Genomic DNA, 23,475 nt, shown 5'->3' with positions numbered 1-23,475 from the left:
TATGATTTGTGTTAAAATCCTAATTTAGTCTTCTTCAGCTTTTGCTAAGATCCCAAACCCTTAAAAGCTGATTATATTTTCTTTGCTGAAAGTTAAATAAAAAACATGGGGTTATGCTCTTCTCTCATTTTTCTTTCTTTGTTGCCTTGCAGACAGAGTCAAGGCAAAAATGTTAGCAAAAGAGGATGAATGAACTGCTGGATCTTTGCTATAGCTGCACTTTAAAAAGTGATGTAACAACTTTTAATACTGAATAAACTGTTTTAATATACTTGAATGTTTTATTTCGACTGTTCAAAAGATCATTTTCTTTCAGCAACAATTTTACAAACAAACTCATATATCAAAATGGAGCAATCTACAAACCAATTACTCAAGAATACTCCTGTTATTTTGAAAATTCACTCCCTAATGATGAAAAAAGCTTTTTCCCAAGCAGTTTGCAAATCAGACCACTTTGACTTTTATTCAATCAATGTCAGGACATTAAAGATGCATTTCAAAATAAACAAGAACATGATGTCAGTCCAGTGCAGTTAAGACAGCACTTCTTCAGGTCTTTTTCACTGCCAGCTGGTTCAGAAATCTCTCAGCTCCGTGTTGAATAAGGCCTCAACTGACTGCTCAGACTGTGGTTACCCTCATGACCAGCTCTCTTGTGCTATTGCTGGGTTGGCTGCGAGCCTCCGGCTGCCTCAGGTGGCTGAGTAGGTGGAGGATGTTGTAGGGACAGTGTTGGTCGGGTACCGTGGTGCCGCTCTCAGGATCTATGTGTGCTCCGAATTCCCCTGGGGCGGTCACAACGGCTGTGGAAGTGGAGCCATCAGCTGTGGAGGCCACCACCATCAGGGAGGAGTTGGAGGCAGACGCTCCAATCCCATTCTGGTAGCCCTGACCGGGCTGAGACAGAGTCCTGTCCACGACAGCTTCCTTCAGGTCGTCACTGTCCAGCGATTTGTCATAGTTCAAAACCTTCCACTGCTGGTTGACGGCCTGCCAGCGGTGAAAGATGCGAAACACAGAGGGTCCTTCGTGGACAATTAATGCTGTGGAAAAGAGAGTTGCAGGGGGACAAAGTCAGTGTCTGGCTCTAGTCTTAATGACACCACAGAGTGATACCTCTGCGGTGTTAAATCCAGCAGAAACTTTAAGCCGACACAGTGGCAGAACAAAACAAACTCATTCTTCAAGCACCTCCCCATAAAGCCGAGATAAAATCTTTATTTGTACCATCAAGTAAAGCCACAGAGTGAACTTACGACACTGCAACAATCACTGGTGTTTCGGATTTAGGTCGACAAAAAACGATGCATCTGCTCTCTGCAGTTGTTCGATAACATTGTATCTTTGCCCAAAATTACTTATTGATTCATGTTCATTGAAGTCAGTATCTGGAAAATTAGAGTGAGCTTTGCCAGCAGTTGCCTGGAACCAGTGGAGCGGGGGGTGGGGGGGGGGGGGGGGGGGGGGGGGGTTGGGGGGGGGGGGGGGGTGATTTTGGGGCTTAAATCTGGAATGGTTTTCAAAAGCCCTGGATCTATTTTTTTTTAATGTTTTTTACATTTTTATTACAGCCGAAAACCCTTTTGACCCTTCTGGGTATTTCTGTAAAATACATGAAACTTCTAAGTTGGACATTGTGTACATTATATGCTGAATTTGTTTACTATCTTGCATCCATAACTGTGCTCCATCAACAGTTTTGGTGAGTGCACAGTAAGGGGGCTTGCACAGTGCCTCCTACTGCAGCCATAAGTGTTACTGTCTAACCAATGGGAAAGCTTCTTACATGAGAAGAGCAGCTGTGATTGGTTTAATTGTGTTTTCAGTGTACTCAAGGGCCTGAAAAGTCACAGAAAAGGTAGATACAAAAAGGGAAACCTTTAGGACAATGTTCAGGCCCAGAAGGGCCATGTTAAATGTAAATTGAGATGGTATTGCAAAATGAAAATACAATTTTAAAAAGAATTTGAAAATTCAGTATAAAAAGAAAATGGAAATGTAATAAAGTTTAAAAATTTTAAATGTGTGATTAGGAAAGGTATTTATAATCAGATTTGTTATTTAAATCGGATATTCGAATAGGATTTGAAGAAAAATGTTCAAATTCCAGTATTTAATAAAATTCACTGTAATATTCACTGTAATAATTTAATTTTAAATTTACAATTAGAAAATGCTTTTCAAATTGAAATATTAAATTTGAAATGGCTGTTTTTCTTTTACAGGGACTCTCTCTGTGTCCTCCATCATAAATATCTTACACAATCAAACCCCAAAGGGGGACATTTTATCCCCTTTGGTTTTGAAATGCTTGTAACTCTGTTACAATTAAACCCTGGTTTTCACGCTCACTTCACAACTTTTCCTAAAATGGATCCGACTTTTTTGTTTTGTTTTAGCTTTTAGTTCAAAAGCAGATCAGGTGAGAGAACAACTAGAGAGTTTAACTTGATCATGTGCCATATAATATTGATAGCAGTAATTCGCTCCGGTTTATGTATGAATGCAGCACAAAAAAGGACAGATGAAGCAGCCAGAATGAGGAGACAGAGGCAGAAAAAGAAGCTGGTAAGAAATTGTGAAGACAAGACCTGCTGCATGTGGCTTTTTTAGAAGCTTGACTTAAAATACTGTTTGGTTGCTCACAATATACAGTACAGTTTAAAGTTACTTTAGCTTGAATTTTGATCAATAACTGTGGATAAAATAGGTCCAATTGTCTAAAGGGGTGATGGACTGGTGACCTGTCCAGTGTGTACCTGCCTTTGCCTGATGAATGCTGGGTTAGGTTCTAGCCCTCCTGCAACCTAATAAAAGGACCAGGGGTTCAGAAAATAAATGAATGAATAAATGAATGAATGAATGAATGAATTAATTAATGATTGAATGCATCAAAGAGCAGTTTAACAATTTCTCTAAATTTTAAGAATGTTATTTTCGTAATCGAGTAGTAGTTTGAAGCTCAAATATCTGATCATTAAATGGTGTCTGAAGTCTGAATCAGCAGGTTTTGTTCTCCAGCGAGCACCAGCCTAGGATTAGTTCATTATTATTGCATTGGGGTTAGCAATCTGTGGGGCAGGGTTCAAATCCATGTCTCATAATGGACACATTTACCTTAGTTTGTTTTCTGCTTTTTAAGTTATGATATTTGAGGTAAATTAAGGTGAGGCCATACTAAAAAAATACTAATTAATATTAGTACTATTAGTGATGGTAAATAGCTTGGCAGGTGGTATTGTGGCCCCATCACTCCCTAATATGCTCAGATTTACATGTTTCTCTAATTACCCCTATAGGGTAAAACATGTAAAATTGAGAACAAAGAGGCATGTACAGTAACTATATCATTGTTTACAATATATGAGTATGTAAGATCAAGTTTCCACTTTTAAACAATCATATTTTTCATGCTGTACTGATCGATCTTCACACAGTAGCACAGAGAGGGAAACAAGAATGAGAACAACGCCTTCATTATAATGAAACATTTTTTTGTGCTATGCCCCTTATGATGAAAATATCTAGCTCTGCCCCTGCTTAGAGCCACAGGATGCTCAGGATCAAGTGGTTTAAAGGCAAACCGAAAAGGCACCGTTTTATTCCTTAAGTTAAAGACAGTTATTTCTATGTGTTTGTTCTCTCACAGGATGTTGCTGGGTGTTTAAAAACATTTTGCCTTATTGATAATTTATAGATCAGACCATAAGAAAATTTACTTAAGATTTCCTTTTTTGCAACTAAAAATCTGAACTGTGTTGCATTCATTTGTATATAGCCCCCTTTACTTTGATACTCTTAATTAAAATGCAGTGCAACAGATCACCTTTCAAATTGACATCACCTAAGCGCATTACAACCTTTTCTTTTGATAAAATGAACGTAAACATTTATTATTTTCTTTTCCTTCACAGTTAGGTAATACTTTCTTGGTTTTAGCTTCCCAATAAATTGCAATGATAAAAGAGTCATATAACACCAAGACAATATAAATTTGAATGTGTGTAGTAAAGTGTTACCGCTCTATAATGATAATAGATCTTAGTTATGATGTATCATTACTCCTTAAACCCTAGATTGGAGTCGTTACTTAACTGTGCCTCTCTACTGCTCTCTCTTCTCTGGCTAATCAGGTCTCTGCTCTTTTACGTCTACCAGGTGACAAGTTAATCTCTGTAAAGTGCCAAGTTAATGACTGCGCAGTCAATCCTCACCACCAAACCGGAGACAATCAATCTCCTCTCCCCCCCGCCTCACCCTCAAGCTGTCTTCTGCAGCACAAGTTGGAGTTTTTTTTAAATGTGGCATTCATCCAAAGCACATGGACCCTCGAGCAGCAGAGACGGAGAGCCAGCTTACAGTACAGATGGGATAAGTTTCATTTTGGACACCCACTCAAATTCTGAAAGAAACGATAAAGATGCCTCATTGCACCTTATTACCTCTGATGTTATGACAGAGCACAGCAAGCCTCAAAAGTTTCCCCAGACTTTCAGGCTGCAGCGTTTTATTAGAGATTGAAATGGGGTTCAGTTGCTGCAGGGTAGGAGTTTTTTCAACATCTAGCATTCATGTTTTATTAATTAGATGGAGTTTGATGCAGTGTCTTTGAAGAGATTAACATTGTATTTGCAAAAGTCCTTAACTAGCCAATGCAAATGGATATAAAGCAATTGACTGTGGTGTATAGATTAATTGCATTGATTCTCAAAAGTTTAAATGGTTTGCTGCATTTACAAATATTGGCTGGAGTCTGAAGCGTTTCTGACATTTAACTCTGCCTCTTAAGCACACCTGGATTAATGTGAGCAGACTGGAAGCGCTCAATATCACTCTGAATCCATGTCTGACACTTTAGAACAACAAACATCGATGATTCCTGTCTGGTTCCTCACCGATGCAGACGACATCCATGAAGCCGTACATGCCGTAGCATATCTGGAAAAGCAGGTCTTGGCGCTGCCAGCGAGCCGACGGGCTGAAAGAGGACCAGACCAACCAGGAGATGCTAGCCATCAAGAACAGGGAACCCAGTATGGCTGCTGCTATCTGCACTTTCTCTATCACAGTCAGGGAGATGGCCTGCCACTGCAAGAGGACACAACACACTTTAAGGCTTTATTTTTCTTTACAGGCCTCTGACTTCCCTGAAAAAACAAACAAACAAATGAAATAACAAAATAATAATAAATAATGAAATGAATAACCACTAGTTCAAAAGGAAATTAACTTATTTGGGACGTAAAACACTAAGAGAAAACATCAGATTTATCTGTTAAAGGTTTGGTCATGAGTCATACTTCCATAAAGGAAGTGGAAGTAGCAACAGAGAACTTTATAACTGATTAAATATGACAAATTATTTAGTTAAATCCAGGTTATTAACTGACCTGATTCTTAATGCAGTTTGCAAAACAATCAGATCATATTTATATCCAGGATTATATAATTACTATAAGGAAAATGTATGTAAGTAAATCACATACAATCAAATTCAATAAAATTTCCAAATGGAGTTAAAGTCTACTTTCATACACCAAAAAAGATTGACTACTGTACCTAAGGTAAACCAGCTAACGATGTTATGTCCACGACTTTACAGCAGGTACGTCCTTCTGAACCAGTTCATTTTTCTAATTCACTTAAGGTGAGAATTATAAACATAGACCTCACTATATAGACACAGTCCTGCATAGACATGTATATAGAATTGAATATAGAATTTTACTTTTATTGTCATTACACTGTCAAGTACAAACCAATGAAATTAATCCTCTGCATTTAACCAACCAGAGCTATGCCAGAAACTTGCTGGATGTGGTTTCTCTGCAGCTTGCAGTAGTGCATGTATCCAAATACTGTTATCATTTTTACACTCTGTAAAAAGAACAGTTTAAATGCATTCTGGAGGACCAAAAATAAAACATTTTTGCACATCATGATTATATGCCAACTTCCTATTTCACCAGATCTATTAACAAGTCCCAAACTGTCTTTCTGAAGTAACTTTTACAACAAAGTCACTCAATAACGCTCCCTAACACTACCAGAAGCTAAATCCAAGAGGAAACTGTTCTCTCTGTTTTAGGGATCAAAGAAGGAAAGACTTGTTCAATTCAAAAAGCCATTTTTTTTCCCTTTTCAGTTTATGATCAAAGCAAAACTAGAGCTGAAGCTTTTTTTTTTTTTTTTTTTTTTTACAGTGCCTGAAAACTGAGTTTTTAACGATTAACACCGACAAGCACTTTGATACGAAGGCAAAATCTGCTCCAAATTGAGACAAGGAAGAACAAATATTTTAACACCAAACATGCACTGTATTTGTTGGGGTGGTGATAGCATTATGTTTTTCTAATAATGCCTGATCTGTAAGCATTTGTGGAGAATGTGATCAAATCTGATAGGTGCTTTTGTGGAGGTGCTTTTTGCTTAGACAGCTTACCTGTAGTGGGTTCTTGGTGCTGATAGCAATGACCTGATATTTGTAGTAGCAGAGCTCACAGGCCCAGGAACCCCTCTCACTGATCCATTTGATGAGGCATGGCTGGTGGGTGCAGCGGACCGATCCGCTGCAGCGACACGGACTCAGGAGCTCTCCCTGCAGAGGAAACAAACATTTAGTCAGGAAGGGTTCCCAACAGATACATATATCTAGATGTTTGTTTCTTTAACACTCTGAACATCGGAATACAAATACCATCTTTCTGGATTTTATTATCTTTAAGTTCCAGAAATCTGATAGATACATTTGGTTCCTGTATTGAAAGTGTGCATGAATCTCACTGTTTGCATTTGGGGATTTTACGGCCAACATAATCAGCACTATTTCAAAATCCCTAACACTTTAACATGTAAAAGCTGTAAAAGTTTTCCTCAAAAATAATTATGCACTCCTCAAAGCTGAGTTTCTGATACGCTGGTGATGATTCTCAGTCATCTAGGTCATAGTCATTCCAAGAAGTTTAAAAACAAACCACTGGACTTTGTTTTCCAAGTTTGAAGACGTTTCGCTTCTCATCCAGAAGCTTTCTCAATTCAAAATGTCTGGATTAGCATTGAGTTCGAGATTTATAAAGTAGCCCAACGAAAGCCTTGTTATGGTTTAGAACAGGAGTCTTTAACGCTTTCCAGGCCAAGGACCCCCAAACTGATGGCAAGATGGAGCGGGGACCCCCTAATTATATATATTGTATGAAATTCTGTTAAATCAAACTGGTCCTATAGTCACTCTATTACAGATGGAGTCATTTAACGAAAGTATTTTAGCCCTGGGATTATTAGTTTATTTATTGTTTCTGATTTTGATTCCTGGTTGATGGGACAGGTGTTGTGAATGAAATGGTGCCCAGCTTGAAACAGCTCCTGTGTGTCGCTGAATGTGTGGATTGATGACTGAAAGACATCTTCTGCCTCCATTTATGTGATTACTAACAGATTTACTGTGTTGAATGCATGTTAATGTGTATCTAAAGACATTTCAATTAGTGGAAAAAATTTCAGGGGGCAATATAGAAAAAAATTCTCATGTCATTGAGCTACACCCAGTCATTCTATTACTGTGTGTTAAAGATAAATTATTGTATCCTAAATGTATTTATGAAATTCAGCCTGTTTTCATCCATACTTGTAGAACTGGATTTCGCTGTTCTAGATGTAAGTCCTTTAAAGTGGTATCAGTATTGTGATTTTTTCTCTCATTATCATAGGAGTACTGAAGATAAAATTTGAAGTCCAAAAATGAGACGTGTTTTTGGAATTGTTATTTTTTCCTATTTATTCTTACTGCTGTTTTTATAGGAAGCGTAATATACACAAATCATTTAGACAATGTGTTTACATGTAGTTATTGTGCCAACTATAGCTTCATGCTCATCCAGGAAGAGTACATACTGCGTCATCTTAAATAGAAAATATTTTACTAATTATAAACAGACTGCACTGATAACTGGAATCAATTTTAACTATATGTAGCTCTGAATCTGTATTGATGGGTGAAATTAACGTTTTATTTCTTAAGACGACATACAGAATGTTATGAATTAGCTCTATAAAGATAAATTAAAGTGAATAAATTTAAAACTGAGCAACTTAATGTAATTGGTGCCTGGGGTTTGCCATTACTTGGTAAAGTGTCCTTTGAAGACTTGGATTGTTTTTATGGGACTCTGATGTGCAGACTGCGACAAACTATTGCTCAAAAAGCCTGCAATGGATTTTTAAATGCTTTTATAATTGCTTTTATTGTTATCACCATAAATAACATAAAATATTGTGATAAGCTTTTAGGTCCATGTTGTGGAACCCTATATTAGGGTGCGTATTTCTATCAGCTTTTCAGATGTAAAAACCTTCCTTTACACAGCGGTCTACGTCTACTTATACCCAGCTCACCTATCCTTCATAGTGAGTCACACTCTTTCAACCCCACCCTCCCTTATCCCAAGCCTCACCTCACCTCATCTATCTTCCTCCTCTTCATCCTATCAACCTCATCCCTACTTTCAATTCTCATCATTCTCCTCTTCAAAACAAACATTTTCTTCTCTTTTCATTGCACGTTTATCCAGACTTTAGGTTTATTTTCAGGCTTGTGTATGGGAGTGTATGGGAACCCCAATGGATTCAGCAATTTTTTTTTTAGAATCACCTGGAGAAGAAAATGTGTTGTGGATAAATTTAAAACATGCTGTACTTCCTGGTTATGTAAAGCTTGACTGAAGCCTGTGATTCAGAGCAAGACGCTGCCTACAGTAATCACTGACAGGCAAACAACAACAAGTTTTCTCATCTTATTTACTCAGCCCATTATTACCCACCTACATGTAATATCCTGAATCGCTAGATTACAGATATATATCTTAACTCCGGCTTATTGATTTCACGAGGGCTTTCACTGCGCTTTAGATACAGGAAGACACATACTCCCATATATAGAGCAAGCTGCCGCCTGCAGCACAATTCAGGTGTGAAATGAAAGATTTGCCTTACACCTACTTGACAGGCAAGATACTTGATTACTGCTACAGTTGAATATGCAGGATTAGCCACATAAAGCTTTATAAAGCTCAACTAAGCTTAACTAATCTGTAAAATACTGTGCTAAACTTGCACTGATTCAGCAGCTTGTTAAATGAATGAAGTGTTTGACGAAGCATTAAAACCAGTGACAGATAAAGAACAAAGGACTGGTTAGGAGTTGCACAATGTGACTGAATATATGGTCTCCAGTAGGACATTTTACATCATGACTGCAAATGCTGTTTTGAAACATGACAGTTGGCAGATCCAAGAGTCATTAAGCATCAGACAGGGGAGCGGAGATTTGATTAGTCCAAATAGGTTACGGTCATGTAAAAATTAGACCATGAAAAATCCTTTTTGGAATACAATGTGCTACAACTCCTCTAATTTAACTGAGAAACAAACAAAACTATTAGGGGGCAAATATTTCAGCTACAACAACCTGTTCGTATCCAGGCTTCATTGATCCCTTATCTTGAAAGTATTTTCCTGCTGCAACTTGGAAAAGTTACCCAAATCTATCAGATTGTGAGGACATCTCTTGCCTAAAGCACCCTTCAGGGTATCCCCACAGATATCTTTCAGATGTAGTTCCCCTGCAAAGCAGAAAAACCTATGTTCCTCCCATGAAGTCATTCCCTTTTGGATTTTGAGATATGCTTAGACTTAATGTTATGCTAAAAAATACAAATCCTCTTTATCTCTGCTATGCATAACTTCATTTGCCTTTTGCGAAAGAAAAAGGTCCCATCTGAAGGATGTACTGTATTGGGATCATTTTGTCCCTTTATTTCTGTTTTTTGTGGACTTAAAGAATTAATATTGTAAAAGGGTTCATCAAGGAAAACAAAATACAACAAGTGAACTTAATATGGGTTAATCAGATTTACTATAACTGACAACATTAAGTTAGTTATTCTTTTTTAAGCCTTTCAAAATCAAGTATATCATAAAATTATGCATTTAGCACCATGGTGTACACGTTTGTTAAAGAATATGGTTGTTTACTGGCTAAGTGCTGGCTAAATATCTGTTTCATTAGTTTTTTTCTGGTAACATATGTTCACTCATTTTAACAGGACAGATAGAGGGCGCTCAGACAGCAGAAACCATGAGGATAAAGTTTATTATATACTCCATGAGGGGTAAGATGTTTTTTCTTCTTGCTCTAACAGCAGTAAGAACAAAATGGCGTTACTTTGTTTTGCAGCATTGTCTTGGGGGTCTTTTTGCTAGTTCTCCACTGACTTGTCTGGACAAAGCTTTTTTGTGGTTGTGTGCCTGAGAACAGTTGCACAATTGTTTAGGATTTGGATTGTCATTGTTAGTGAGGAACACCAAAACAGATTTTTTTCAGGTAATAAATAAAAGTGGGTAATAAAACAGTGGAGTTTTCCTCTCCACTGTCGCTACAAGCATGCTTGGTGTGAGGGATTGCTTTTGAGTCAATGGGAGATGCAATCAGCTGGTTTTCCTTAGTTGGAAAACTGAACCAATCTGACTGTATGATCTGGTTGACTTGTCTCTGTAAAGTGCATTGAGATGGCATGTGTTGTGAATTGGTGCTATATAAACTGAATTCAATGAAATTGAAATTGAATTAAATGATAGGTGAGCATATTTTAATATTCATATTTCACTTTTTCATTCATCTTTAGCCAGGACTTTTTGGTCTGGCTGCAACCACTGAAAAACAAAACACTGGTACTGGTAGATTATTTTACTAACTCTAACCCTGAGACGTCACTCTTACATTTCACTAAAAAAAAGAAAAAAAACTGGTTCTATTGTGTTTAATTTATAGTGCTTTCAGGTGATGGTTAAAGTTGTCAAAACATGTCATTGCTTCCATCCTTTGGGTCGGTGAGTTGAGAAAAATTTGGGTATATTTTTTCCATAACATCAAGGCCTCAGAAAACCTTCAAAATATATTTTTTATATTATATTCACTTCTAACCAAACTGCTCCAAGGCTTATTATCTTCAGACAGATAAAAGTCTTTCAGCAAATTTACATCACCGTAAAGTTTTAAACTCTCAAATTAAAACCCCAGGCTTCAATGTATTCCAATAAGTTGAGGGAGAGATCACCATAGTTATGTGGTGGAGTGTTAATTGTAAAGCAGAAGGAACACTTTCCCTCTGATCTGATCTGATTTTTTTATGCTCTTTGCTATGATACCCTTAAATGCAACCCTGTGAAGTGAACTGAAGTAACTTTGGAGGAGCAGCAGAAATCAGTAGCTCAAATATGAGAATTTATTCATAGAACCAAGAGATTTCTGAGAGCAACTTTCCTAACTTTCAAGGTACATGAAGAGGGTCAGCAAACTGGTGAGGAGAAAATTTCAGCAACACTTGAAGTACTTGGTGTTAGAGTTCTGGTTCAATTATGTTTTTCTTTGGATGTTAAGTTTTGCTTTGCTCCTTGTTTTCTAGTTTTTATGGTTTAATTCTTATTTAATTGTTTTCTTTGGTTTTTCTCACTTACTGTCTTGGTTCTGTTGTTTTCTTTTGAGTTTTCAGTTTTGCTTTACTCCTTGTTTTCTAGTTTTTGTGTTTTAAATCTTATTTTGTTGTGTTTTCTAGTTATTTTAAAAAATGTTTAGGTTTTTTATTTGCTGCCCTCTGCTTCCCTCTTGTGTTCTCCTTTTTCACTTGCTCTTTTTCCTCTCCTGCTCTGTGCACACCTGTTCCCAGTCTGCTCATTAGTCCTCTCTTTGTTTCTGTCTCCTTTAAATACTCTTTCTGTTCTGTTCTTGTTTGCTGGGTCCTCGCCAAACTTCCTCCAACTCCGCGTCTCCGAGCCTTCCACCTTGTGATAGTTATCCCCTGATGTCTCCATGGTTTCCTGTTAGTTTGGACTTTGTTTTCTTTTTGGATTACCTGCCTCTGTTTTCAGTAAACCTTCATTAAATCACCAAGAAATTCCCCTCTGCCTTCCTGTCTCTGCTTTTGGGTCAACAATCCATAACCTAATCCTGACACTTGGAATAAAATGTATTGATAAACTAAAGCATTTTGGCTTGTGGCCCTCTTCAGGGTCTTTACAAATCCCCACATAAGTTCTATGTAAATAAAAAGTACCATACAGAAAAAACAAATATATTAACTATTCATATGTTTGCACAATGTCCTTTGGAATGTTTCGTCCCATCTTTAATTGGCCAGATTGGACAGAAACACGGTGGTGGCAGCATTATGCTGCAGATATGTGGAAGCTGGTCACAGTTTACAGTAAGATGATTGGAGTTAAATAAAAAACAATCGAGATAGTGAACCTCTTAGTGGCTGCAAAAGACTGAGGACTGGTGAGAAATATGACACTTAATCTAAAGTAAGACTTTGAAATTGTTGTTTACCATTTAGACTGATTAATTTAAGCTACTTTGCAAGATAGAATGGGCAAATCTTAAAATGTGCATCATTAATAGAAATGTACATTCATGCTGATTTTTGCACAGTTTCTATCTTAGTCAGCTAAATAACATGCTGCAGTCATTTTGCACATCTCTGATGTTGCTGCTATTTTCAAATGTCCATTACTGTAAAAATGTCCACAGCTGTATATTGGTTATTAATTCTCCAGGTGCACAGTTTTTATATTGTTAAAACACTTTGCAGTACAGTATATTTTTATACACTCTTCTAAGGTCCACATTTGTGTGACCATTTTTTCTATAATTTTTTTGCTGCTATAAACACCAGAATTTCCACATTGTTGAACAATAAGGATTTTCTACTCAATTCTATTTTTTTATTGTATTGTATTGTATTCTATTCTATTCTATCTTAGACTTAAGGGGCTTAAGGGGATGCAGTAAAATCATGGTTCCATATATGCAGAATATTTAAAACAACACCTCTAACAAACCTCAAAGGGCTTTATAAAACAGCTGTTTCATTACTGAGAAAAACAGTGAGGTTCTCGTTACTAATTAGGTAACATGTAAATGCAGTCACTTTCATTGGAATACATTTAGCAGACAGCAGGTGAAATAGGCTGGATGAAAAGACATAATTTTTATACTTGCATTTGTAGAAAAAAATCTTACTTTTTAAGCTAATGCTTTGTAGTACCATGAAAAAATGTGAAAAGATCTAAGAGGTATGACTAATTTTGCAAGATAAACTGATCTTTACATCGATGGTGCTCCACCTTAAGTTTACCCATCAAAGCAATGACCTACCCTGACAATAGTAATAAAACAAAAAACAATCATAAGTTTCCTCTGTTTTCTTTTCTTAAGGTGGCGGCAAAAAAAGCTTGTAGTAAATATCTTTTCTCTTCTTTTAACCTTATCAGTGTTAAACTCAGAGGTTAAATCAGCGTTTGAAAAAAAAGATGCAAGTTTCAAATATATTTCCCCATTATTGTGCTGACATCTCCAACAGATGGAGCAGCACCCCGGTTTGAAGGGAAGAGAGGAAAATCGAGTGAGTTGCAGGAGAAAAGGCTCATCTACAGATGGCCAGGGTGGGAGTGTATTGGCAGGAGCAGCAGAACACTTCTGTCGAGTCCAGTGGGACTCAGGCCGCTCGCTGCGACTGGCCCGATCGCAGCCAAGACCTGAAACCTGGATCACTCCTATATAACAGTGGCTGGAGAAAGCAGGGGAGTCTGATAACAAACGATAGCCCACGCATGCAGAAAGTGGTAACCTACTGTTTTTTTTTTTTATCAAAGAGAAATAGGGGGAAATATGCAGACAGAAACTGAGCATCTAACTATCTCCTTATAAAATTAGCTCCTTATGCTATGTATGTATAATGGAATGAAAAAAAAAAAATTAGGTTAGCTTTTCACATAAGAGCCTAGAATCAATACAAGTGAACTCTATTAACTCTAAGGGAACCTGTAGTATAATCATCTAGCTCACACTGAAACTAAATGGAAGGATTTTCATAATGGCCAATAACATCCAGGCTGCAACCATCTGTTCTATAAAAACATGAAAAATAGATTCTTCTATAGATTGTATTGGTCTACCAAAAGGAAAGGAAAGGTGTAAATTCCAGTGAAGATCACATCATTTCAGCTTTATGTAGCTATATTGATGCTGTTATGAAAACCATTTCGACAACGATAATAGGAATTGGAAAAAGAAAAGAGAGAGCTGCTTCTCATCTAGCTTCATATCTTCACAGCCTCTTTCCATTTACTTCTGCAAATGCAAACATCAATAGAAAAAAAGGTGCTGTGTTTATGTAACTTGTTTATATCCTATTCCCAACAAATGGCTGAGCATCCATTCCTGCCAACAGACAGCATTAAGAGTGCCTCCATGCCAGAAGGCCATGTAGAAATAATGATGCCAACTTGACCCTTTAGGCCTCTCTTTGTGCTCTGACAAAACATATTATTCAAGTGCATTATCCCTGTTAGGATTTAGGGATGAAAGCCTGCTTTTTTCCTAGTAATTCAAAAAATATCACAGTTATACCATAAACTTGTAGTCATTTGCAAAAGGACATGGAAAGTAGGATCTTTCAAGCATGTAAATATTCCTCAGTAATTAAATATATGTTCATTGCAGGAAAAAATCCAGATAAATGTTCTGGATCTGTTCCACAAAAGCAGTAAAAGTGATATTTCCGTATATGATCCACATTGAGGTTAAGGTTAAGGTCTTAAAACGCAGACTGTGATAAAGCAAACGATGTAAGCAAAAAAGGAAGAGCCAGTACAACCAAATTATCTTAAAAAGAATCCTAATTTATCAAGTAAGCTCATGTCTGTAATTTCATCTCGGTTTAGATCCAGCTGTTTTTTTAAGGAACAAACAGCATCAAAAGGATCATATAATAAAGGAAAAGGTAGAAGATGAAGATATATCCCAATGCTCCTCAGTGCCCTGTTCAATTCATCATATGAAAATAGTAAATATATAGAACATGGAGGATCTATGAGATCCACAGCTGAGACAGGAGAATCTACTGGCAGAACAACTATCAGTCCAAATCACAGTTTCCCACATTTGTTCTGAAAAACCTCAGTCTATATATGTGCAAAGCTGGTATAGACACTGACAGCTGACATTTGAAAATATGAAGAATTTCACACAAGTGCATACCACACTTTAAATATTGGATTTGTTAAAAGAAAATGATTAACCCTTGAATCAGTTTCCTGCTATGCACCATTTTACATTAGTTTATCACATACACAATTTTTAAACTTTGTGGTTATAAGGTTATAAAAAGGTTTATAGAGTTCAAAACCTTTTCAAGGCAACATATTTTTTTATTTTTTATTATTTCAGATCAAGTGAAGCAGCTCATACACTGTATTTGTATCAAAAGGGTTGTTGGTGAGGTTTTCTGCATAGTTTGTCATAGAAGGTTATGTAAAACACCCAGTTTTTGAATTTGGAAGATTTTTATTTCCTGAACATTCCTAATGATCCTTTCTAAATGAATGCATGCATTTACACAATTATCTTTCAATTGTGCTAAAAAAAAAAACTCCTTATGACAAAAAATCTTCCCTTTAACAAAGCAAAATCCAAACTGTAAAGCTCAACTTACAAAAAAAATGGCATTCAAAAACACTGAGAGTGGTTCTATTACATGGGTTTATTTCATTCTGTGGTGTCATATTAAATCAGAATGCAATCATCTTTCAATGGCTTCCTTCCTCAGACGTTCAAGGCCCTTTCTTAGTGGGATGCTGGAATAAAATAGCCTCGTGCCTCCTTAAATCTTTGTCAACTGTCTCAACCATGAGGATGGACGGGTTTAGAGGTGGACTGTCAGATCAGATGCTGCCTGACGTAGTCTGGGTGATATTCCAGAGGCTTAAAAAAAACTGGATAATAATGTGTGCGCTATTTGTAACATACAGGGGTATGAAGAGAGTTCACTCATCTCTCTTTCCAAACACAACCTCGTTCTCCTTTACACCTCAGCAGATCCATATCTGGATTCCACCCATAGAAACGGCTCACAGACGGCAGAGAAAAGGAAGATATAACCATGCATATTGATAGGACGCAATGAAATCAAGTGCTATCGATGTGGTGCAGTGATTCAGGGAAGCTTTAATGAGACTTGTTGGAGGAGACCATGGGAAATACTGTGGTTTTTTTTTTCTTGCAAGGCAGTACTTTGTATGCAGTGCAGTGTGTAGCCAACTATCTGTGGAGTTTCTGAGAAAACAATGAGGACGCCTTGTCTCCAGGTCTCATAATGGACCCCATGCCAGTAATGATTACAAAGGCTAAGCCCAGAGGTGGACTGATATGCAAAATTAGTGTTGTAGTAATTAGCAGATGACACATAGAGAGATTATACCCAGTGGAGGGGGCATGAAGTGATACAGTAAATCTGTTGCTGAGTTATAGGAGAAAGAACAAAGAGCTTGTTCAGATAAGAAGTTCTCTTCTTCACCTTAGTTGTCTCATTCTTGAGAAGCTTCAGGAAATGATGAGGAAGGACATTTTCATCAGTGCTCTTAAAAGCTCTGACAAAAAGCTTGGGTGATTTGTATGAGACTCTTTCTAGATTATTGTGAAAAAAAATAAAGAAATGTTTCCCTTAACTGCTTCCTTTCTTTTCTGCCACCCTTAAAGGTTGTAGATTATGGGTGGGCAATTCCAGTTCCTTAGGGCCGGTATCCTGCAAATTTTCATAAGTGCCTTTGGTTCAATACACCCGAATCAAGTAATTAGATGATTTTGAGAAGACTCAGGACGAACTGACTGTATTCTGAGCAGGTAACTCAGCCGTTTGATTCAGGTGTGCTGGACGAAGGATGGATCTAAAATTTGCAGGACACCGGCCCTCAGGAACTGGAATTGCCCACCCCTGTTTTAGATGATTAGGAGAGTGGATAGTGAAAGCGAAGAATAACAATGTTTATTAACTAGAGACCATATTAAAATAGAGAAGAAAGCCCTGCTGATGACTTTTTTTTCTAAAAAAAGGGGGGATCTTTGTCAATTTCTGCTTGACCTTATAACTGGGTATGTGAACCTGCTATCAAGGATTTGTAATAAGTGTCACTGAGTATTTTTAGATTGTTATGGAGGCGTTGTGGCTGACTCCTAATTGTAGAGCTGTTTCAATTCAGCAACTGAATGGGCGATCCATATAAGCTCATGTTGCAACATCTAAGTTAAATTTAAGCCCAGACACTAAACCTTAGTTTTTTGGAGCATTCATTTATCTTATCAGCTCATGTAATGTGATTAGAAAAGTCTTGGGGATGATCCGGATGACGTTTTGCAAAAGTCAAACTCACAGTTTTTGATATATTTCTCATGATATCTAATTCTTCCCTAACCTCTTTATCATCACTGAATCATAAACACTGACCTTAACTGAGGAAAGTGAAGCCTGAGGTGCATTCACTGTGGTTCTGAGTTGTTTTGTGATGTCCTGCCTGAGTGTTGATGTTCTCTAGGAGTATTTTTAATGGCCCTCCACATCTGGGATTTCCAAAGCCATAAAACTGGTTTATAAGAGTTTCCAGTCGGAAATATGTCAATAAATAAATGTTCATTTTACAGGCCTGGGTATGTTTAGAGTAGCTTTCTACAAAGAGATGTCTATATTTTCACAATTGATTTATGACTTACCAAATACCAACACTACATTTTAATAAAGATTTCGGTATTAATACGGCTAGTTTGTTTTTTCTGAAGTTGGCATTTACTGAAGTTTACTTTATCTGATATTAAAATCCTATTGATGTAAAAAAAATTACATAGCTACAGTACTATACTTTGGGTCATTTCAACCATTTATTCATGGTCTCTACTTTGTATGATTTTGTCATCTACAAATATTCGATATCTTTAAAGAAATGTTTCCATATGTATAGAAATCATGCACAGTTGTCAATCATTATTTGACTTCTGTGTTATGATTTCATTTAAGCCAGAAGCACAAACTAATATTTGAAGAGATGACAGAGTAATTGAATGCTAACAAATCCTTAAGTTCTTTTATATGTAGTTATTGATGTTATAAAATCACAGTTATGCGTTTCATGTCACAGATTTTTGTGACATTTTGATCAAATGCTGCTTGTTCCACCAGAAAGCTGAATTAAACTACTTCATTTAAAAGCCAGACTTTTTTTTTTTTTTTTTTTGAAATTCTTTTTACTGGCCCATAATGAATCTCTAGTAATTTATTCACCAAAACACAGGAAAATTTGTCTACTTTTACACAGTGTGACTTACAAATAACAGCGCCTTGAGGAATTTGAATCGCATGCCTCTAAAGCAAGAGGCAAGAAAATCACAACCAATTTCCAGAAGAAGCCATGTAAGAATCAGTTATGGTTTCAAGGGAAATAAAATAAGGATCTTTTCCTTTTAGTTTGTTGCTTTGCCTGGATTTCTGACATTGGTTTGAATGGATTTCTACCATTTTCTAATATTTCAGCTATTTCGTACTCTTTAAAATATATTTCTTCAGCAGGTCATTTAACCCATCCAACATTTTTTATCTTTTTTTTAATCTCCTTTCACATATTTTCCTGCACTGTTTGATGTTAGCACAACATCATCATCAGCATGGTTCCAAACGTGAAGATGTGCAAGGTAATTAACCTGGAGGCTCTTTCCTCCTGCTTTCAAACATCATGTTACATCATTATTATCAATATTTGTCTGTTGCAGGATGGCGGACACTAGAAGCAGAGCAGAGGTATTATTTGATTTTGTCATGCAGGTAACGCTTTGATGTGTCTGACTGTAATGAGTTGTTTCTGCATCTCTGTGTATCCTCCACACTTGTCAGCCGAAAGGACAAGGTCTTTCATTATCCCTCCAGCAGCAGTAGCTATCTTTACAAGCCATGCAGTGGGATAAGAAGAGTAACAGGTCCAGCCTGTCAGCTGTGTGGCCGTTTTAATAACATGCTGAAAGTCAATTTGATCCTTTTTAATTTGGAAAAGAAGTTGGAGCCTTAAACCCAAGAAATTCATATTAATTGAATACTCTGATTATTCTAACCCTTATGATGAAGAAAAGGTTTAGGGGGCTTTCTAGCTACTGCATATTTTTTTTCCTTACGTTTTTTGTAATAACTAGCTTTCTTTTTAAACAAATCTGTGATAAATCTGAGTATTAGTGACATCTTTTTAGGGTTATACTAGTGTCTTTTAGCCAGTGGTGCCAAATGAGGCGATTTCCATGTAAGTACAAAGGCTAGAAAAGAATAAATAACCTTGAAATGTAAAAATAAAATAAAAATTAAGCTGTCTCTGCATGGACCTGTATTTATTGTATTAGTTGTGCTTTGCTTTGCTCGTAATTAGGTCCCAGTAATGTGATCCAGTGATGCAGCCTCTTTAGAGTTAAATCATAATACACCCAGAATAGCTGTGCAAAAACTTGAAACACTGACAACCACTGGCAGAAGTTCATTGCCATGTGAAAGTATTCAGTCCCCTTGAAATTTTCAACCTTGTCATTCCACTTTATGATTGTTTCCCACTTGTTGATTTTTCACAAAAAAATTTAATTTTATATCTTTATGTTTGAAGCCTGAAATGTGGTGAATATATATTTATATATCTATCTATACAGTAGCAGCCATTCAAAATGGCCCTTACCAGTCAAACACCAGGCGAATGGCAGTCCACCTCCCTGCAACTAGAAATCCCCTCCAAATTCCAGCCACTGGAGTGACCCCCTCTTGCATATTTTTGTACTCTGACTCCAGTCTTTCACTGAATTACAGGGTCTGACCAGGAGATGATGCTTCTCTTTAGATCTTAATGTCCACAAATCATGACGGAAAGAATATGTTAGTGTTTTCTGGGACCGTGGCGCTCGCCTCATGTCTTTCCGAAGCTTGGCCGCTCATGGGGGTCAGAGGAGGCAGCGATGTCCGTGGTGCTTGTGGCTCAAGAAGGAATACCCTCAAGTCACCACTACTACTGTCTGTCTGTCTGTCTGTCTGTCTGTCTGTCTGTCTGTCTGTCTGTCTGTCTGTCTGTGTATGTATGTATACCTGTTGTAAAGCAAGCAAAGTATGGAAAAAATAGATTTAAGCAACTCTAAACGTGGCTTGATTGTTTTAAATGATCCTGTTGATAATGTATCAAAAGGTATTGAGCAAACTAACCTCAGATGACAGGCAGCAGCAGTACAAAAGATTACTTGTTATAACTGAAGTATCTGGAATACATTCTCTGAAGGAACAAGACGTCAAACCTCGACCATGGCCTACCGCAGAAGAAGACCACATAGGGTCCCCCCACCTGTCAGCTAAGAGCAGCAAGCTGGGGCAATAGTCACACAGGATCAACAAAGCTAGACAATGACAGATTGGAACAGTGTTTAATAATTCTTCAGCTGCAGCATCAAATACATGAAAGCTTGTATTCAACAGTTTTTGTATGCACACTTTAGTTCCCTTATATCACCTGAGAATCTTTTAAACACAACAGCCCACCCTTTAATAGTTAAATTGACTATTTTTTTGCAGCAGTTTTGTTTTGTATGTGAAAAATACCAAATACCAGTTCCTGGAATACAACAAACTAGACATCACATTGAATGATTATTGAGGAAAATGTCTATATTTTAGTAGGGTACAGCTTCTATCGTAGCTCCTACCCCCTTTTTTATTGTGCCACTGAATAACAGACATTTTAAGGGTTAGAAAGCTATCTTCTTGTGTTCCAGCAAACTGACACAAGTTACTAAAAACATGTTACTATTTAATACTGAGTTCAAGAGCTAAAAACGAAAGCTAAAGGGTGAAATGGCATTTAGACTTTGGCTGTCCCATTTTAGGGTTCTGTTGAGTCATTAATTCCATGTTTGTCTCAGAACCTAATTTAGATCAAAGTTACAACATTGTGTTAAAAGATTTGACTCATATTCATGAAGTTGAACATCTATGTAGAGTCTTCGATTGCATGAACATTTGTAACTTCATATGTATGTGTATGTCTTTTTTGTGTGTGTCATCAAAAAACATCATAAGCATGTGTGGCTACTACAGAAGTAATCAGGAGCCTTGAAAACAAGGGGCTGAGGATGAAAGAGAGCTGTGGCAGGAAAACATTATGCTAATTGTTTTTCTTTGCTTTAAATATATATATATATATATATATTCCTCCCCAAACAGATTTCTTTAGCTTTTTTTTCCGTTTTTACACTCTTATTCTTGTCAACAGTGTTATCACTTTATACAAAATTAACCCTTTTCTAATTTTACTTTATCAAGGAATATTAAAGCTATCCATTCAGCCCAATATGTGAAAGCAATTTGCGTCTTTGTAAATGTAAACTTACTGTGATTAAAAGTTAAGTTCAGATTAATTGGATGCACACAGACATCATGGAGTAGGCTATAAGATAAAAAGAAAACAGCTAAAGTAATTGCCCCACACTCAAAAAGGAAAACAAAACAAAGAAAAAAAAAAAAAACTGAATTTGCAATAACCTGCAATCCTTTGCTGCTAATGTTATTTAAATATTTTTTTTACAAATTCTCTGGAATGGTTTGTTGCCTGCTTCATGGTGTCAGAGATGTTCTAGGAAAGTGGTTGCTTGATCTGGAAGTAACCACAAACAATGGTTTATAACATCATGCCATAAAACATCATTCTATAACTGCATTCTCTATTTGAGGATCTCTTTGTCTATATTAAACATTTTTATGTTTGAAACATTTACGTGACTAGGAGGAGGAAAACTGAAGAAATCTGTAAAATATTTTAAAGCTCTGCATGATATAATTCAGACAGTTTGTCATGGTATTTGCATGTAATTAAACATTATCCCTTGGTATTAGCGCCTATAGGCGTCCTATGAGTGTGTTAATCCAGCTTTGATCTGTAGAGGAACATTTTTTCCAGGACTTACATGTTCTGGTCCCTGGAAGCAGATCCTACAGACAGGCGTCCTGAAGCCGCTCTCTGTGTAGCTGGTAAGAGAGAACCTCTCCTCCAGCTTCCCCTTTGAGCAGTCATCAGATGAGCTGCTACACCCTCGGAGAGCCGCGGACAGCTCCGCTGCGTCCACCCAGCCCCCAACCGGCCGCTCTCCACCTGGGGCCCCGGCAGCAGACGGCACAGTTCGGTCCCCTCCTTGCTGTTGCTGCTGGTGGCTCCGCGTTAAGGTGTTGTTGTTGTCGGGGACCGTGGCGCTCGCCTCATGGCTTTCCGAAGCTTGGCCGCTCATGGGGGTCAGAGGAGGCAGCGGTGTCCGCGGTGCTCGTGGCCCGAGAAGGAGCACCCTCAGGTCACCAAGCAGGACGCAGCAGCGGCTCTTCAGCATGCCCCGGCCGCGCTGCATCGGGCTGTGTCCGGCCAGAAGATCACAGCACCGAGCCCAGGTGCTGGAAGACGTGTGCTGTTTGTGTCCCCGGCATAAGCAAACACTTCTGCATACGTGGATGGATGAAGCACGACTCTAGGGTTTAAATGGCTCCCTTTTTTTAATTTTTATTTTATGTTGAATTGGATCACTATCCCAGATGTTTGACTTTTATTGCTTCCCAATGAAGACGTAAGCAGAAAATAGAAATAAATCCCATCGATGCAAACAAGTGTCTGAAGCCATTAGGTCCATAAAAAAGCTAGAATAGGAAAACCAAACATTAGACATACAGAAATATCACATTATTTTATTACGCTATATTTTCACTCCTCTAATGGCCTTATAATTAAAACTATCTGCTACAATATTTACTATCTCGATTGACAATATGCCTTTACAAAAAGACTAGAAAACAAAAATATGTATTACTTCATGTTTACATAAAATTCAAAAGAGAAAGCCACCGATTTAAACTAGTGCAGCTCTAATTGATTTCGATGTCTTGTTAGGCTTCCTAAACAAATTAAATTAACCGATGGTTTACCATAAAAGAAGTAGATTCACTCTTACCTGAAGAAATATAAACCGATTTCAAGCAACGCGATCTGCAGTTGCTTTATTTCCCTCTCAGATTCTCATCCAGACTGCAGGTCTGAGCTGCACGTCTCTCCAGGAAGCCTCTACATTCCCGAATCATTAAATCGACCAATATCTGAGGACCCAGCAAATTAGGAATCGAATCCATCCGTCATAAAGGAAAACAAAATCCAACAGGACCGGACCGTCCTGCTCCGGGTGAAAAGCGCACCGCACAGAGCCCCCGGATCCTCCTGTGATCATTGGCTGCTGGACGGGTGCTGCAGCTTCAGCACCATTATTCCTGGGACAGCTCCCAGACGCCGCACGTCACCGCCGCACAGTGATGCAAGCGGCCAACTCATTACTACAAGTGTGGCAAAAACACAGGGACATGCATAATAAGCATGGACTTGTTTCTAATAAGGCAGCTTTTTTGACATAAAGGAGCTGCTATATATCCTAGAGCTGAATTAGACTGCTTTGAAATGCATGAGTGTAGTTTAATGGTGGCATTTGATCTGGCAGAGAAATGCGGTTTTAAAAAAAAAGCTTAAAGTGCAATATATAGAACTGTGTTATGGCTT

The 23,475-nt window shown here is 37.5% G+C and overlaps 1 protein-coding gene across 1 annotated transcript; it reads right to left on the bottom strand.

The window, feature by feature from the left end:
• Positions 1-436: 436 nt before the first annotated feature.
• On the bottom strand, positions 437-23,226 carry marchf4 (membrane associated ring-CH-type finger 4). Its single transcript, XM_038268152.1, has 5 exons — positions 22,883-23,226; positions 21,857-22,571; positions 6,446-6,601; positions 4,899-5,091; positions 437-1,046 (listed from the first exon to the last, which is right to left on the bottom strand). Exons 2-5 carry the CDS (start codon positions 22,286-22,288, stop codon positions 625-627), a joined length of 1,203 nt encoding a protein of 400 aa, XP_038124080.1. The 5' UTR covers positions 22,289-22,571; positions 22,883-23,226; the 3' UTR covers positions 437-624.
• Positions 23,227-23,475: the final 249 nt, after the last annotated feature.

Source organism: Cyprinodon tularosa, unplaced genomic scaffold (genome assembly GCF_016077235.1).
Source record: "Cyprinodon tularosa strain WSP-4 unplaced genomic scaffold, ASM1607723v1 ctg695, whole genome shotgun sequence".
Lineage (NCBI taxonomy): Eukaryota > Metazoa > Chordata > Actinopteri > Cyprinodontiformes > Cyprinodontidae > Cyprinodon > Cyprinodon tularosa.
The sequence above is the reverse complement of the archived record's forward strand: the minus strand, read 5'-3'. Positions and strand labels throughout refer to the sequence as shown.